The sequence below is a fragment of the Fragaria vesca genome, linkage group LG6 (assembly GCF_000184155.1).
Source record: "Fragaria vesca subsp. vesca linkage group LG6, FraVesHawaii_1.0, whole genome shotgun sequence".
Taxonomy (NCBI): Eukaryota; Viridiplantae; Streptophyta; class Magnoliopsida; order Rosales; family Rosaceae; genus Fragaria; species Fragaria vesca.
The window spans coordinates 15,652,643-15,654,461 of NC_020496.1; the positions used below are offsets into that span (position 1 = coordinate 15,652,643).

Consider the following 1,819-nt stretch of genomic DNA (forward strand, 5'->3'; position numbering starts at 1 on the left):
ATTTAGTTTTTTTTTTATATTTAAACTTTCTATTCTTCATGCAGGGGGTACGCAGTTCCTCTAAAGCATTACACATACAAGTTCATTTACCTACACACAGGCATTGTTTTAGTTTAATAGTTATAAGTTAAGTAGTTCGGTATGAGGCTAGATTTTCATATTAATAGTGCCATAGAGACTTTCGCTTGTTTTCGATTGCTTAAAGTATAAGTACAAACTAATTACTACAACACAAAACATTTAGGAACACTCTTTCCCAGCTTAGAGACCTTTGCTTGCATCCCTACGTACGTACGCTTTTCAAGGGCTACGAGTGGAAGATGAAGAAGAAAAGCAAGAGCAGAGGCGCATGGCTTATTGAGCTCGACTGCATGGCTTGCTTGCTTCTTTGAATGTAACATTTTCTTTGAATATATATTTTGATGAGCTCCATCTTGTAGATAGCTAGTGAGTATCTTTATATACGCGTCCATTCATATTGAGGACTGCGAAAGGTAGCTTCAGTACCAGAATATGAGCATCAAGGCCAGGCAGATACATCTGCACTGAACTTCATAGAGTTATATATCGACAAGGTAATTAAAAGTAAGTGCATATATAAATGAGGAAGCCTATAGCTATAGCTGTTTAAAACAGAACCGGTGAATAAATCCTAATTAGTTTCTATATGAAAGAGAAGAAAATTTCCCGATTTGGTACAAAATTTTGGACCGAAAGAAATAGGGCAAGTAGTAACACCCCCAAATTAGGAAATTATCTTCCTGCATGCAAATTAGGAAACTATCTTCCTGCATTGACAATATTAGGAAAGTATCTTTCCTAATTAATTGAGTATTCCTGCATGCAATTGTGACGTCGTTGACTTGTATGTATGTTTTTCCTATTTAATTGAGTATTTCATCCTCTATATATATGCACTGCACGAAACACTTGACAAATTACTTTTGGTTCTCCATAGCAGCCTAAGATCGACACAACTAAATTTCGGTGATCCTCAATTGATCGAAGAAAATCATGGGACGGAGAAAGATAGAAATCAAGAAAATCAGTAACAAAAACTACCTCATGACCTCATTCACTAAGCGGCGAAACGGCCTCTTTCACAAAGCCAGTCAATTTTGCAGGTTATCCGGTGCCGAAATCGCGGTCATTGTCTTCTCGCCAGGTGGCCGTGTTTACCTGTTTGGCCACCCTTCGGCAGACTCCGTCATTGATCGGTATGATATACGAACTGAAGATAACAATAATGAAGGCACACGAGAGTTTCCATATACAATTGACGACGAGGAGGATGATGCTCATGATGATGATATGAGCAGCAGCGAGCTTGCAAACGAGGCAGCTGATGGTAAACATGAGCTTGGAAAGGCCGGCAGGTTTTGGTGGGATAATCTGCCTATTGAAGATATGGAACTAAAACAACTTGAGCAATACAAAAGTTGCTTAGAAGTTCTAAGAAACGATCTAGCATATAAATTATATGATAGGAAGAGGAGAGATTCACACACCAAAGATTTTTTGAGTTTGATCGGCTCCAGTAGTAGTGGTATTGCAGATATGGAACTAAAACAACATGAGCAATATAAAGGTTGCTCATCAGAAGTTTTCAGAAACGAGATGGCATATGAATTATATGAGACGAAGAGGAGAGAATCACAAACCAGAGATTTTTTGAGTTTGATCGGAGAGAATCACAAACCAGTGATTTTTTTAGATTAATTACTAGTACTACTTTACATATAGTAAGAGAAGAGCGCATCAACTGATCGAGATATATATATATATATATATATATATATATATATATATATATTATANA

The 1,819-nt window shown here is 36.9% G+C and overlaps 1 protein-coding gene across 1 annotated transcript; it reads left to right on the forward strand.

Moving 5' to 3' along the window:
- The first annotated feature begins 1,014 nt into the window (after window positions 1–1,014).
- LOC101297175 (agamous-like MADS-box protein AGL62-like) lies at window positions 1,015–1,719 on the forward strand. Its single transcript, XM_004305391.1, has one exon. It carries the CDS (start codon window positions 1,015–1,017, stop codon window positions 1,717–1,719), a length of 705 nt encoding a protein of 234 aa, XP_004305439.1.
- Window positions 1,720–1,819: the final 100 nt, after the last annotated feature.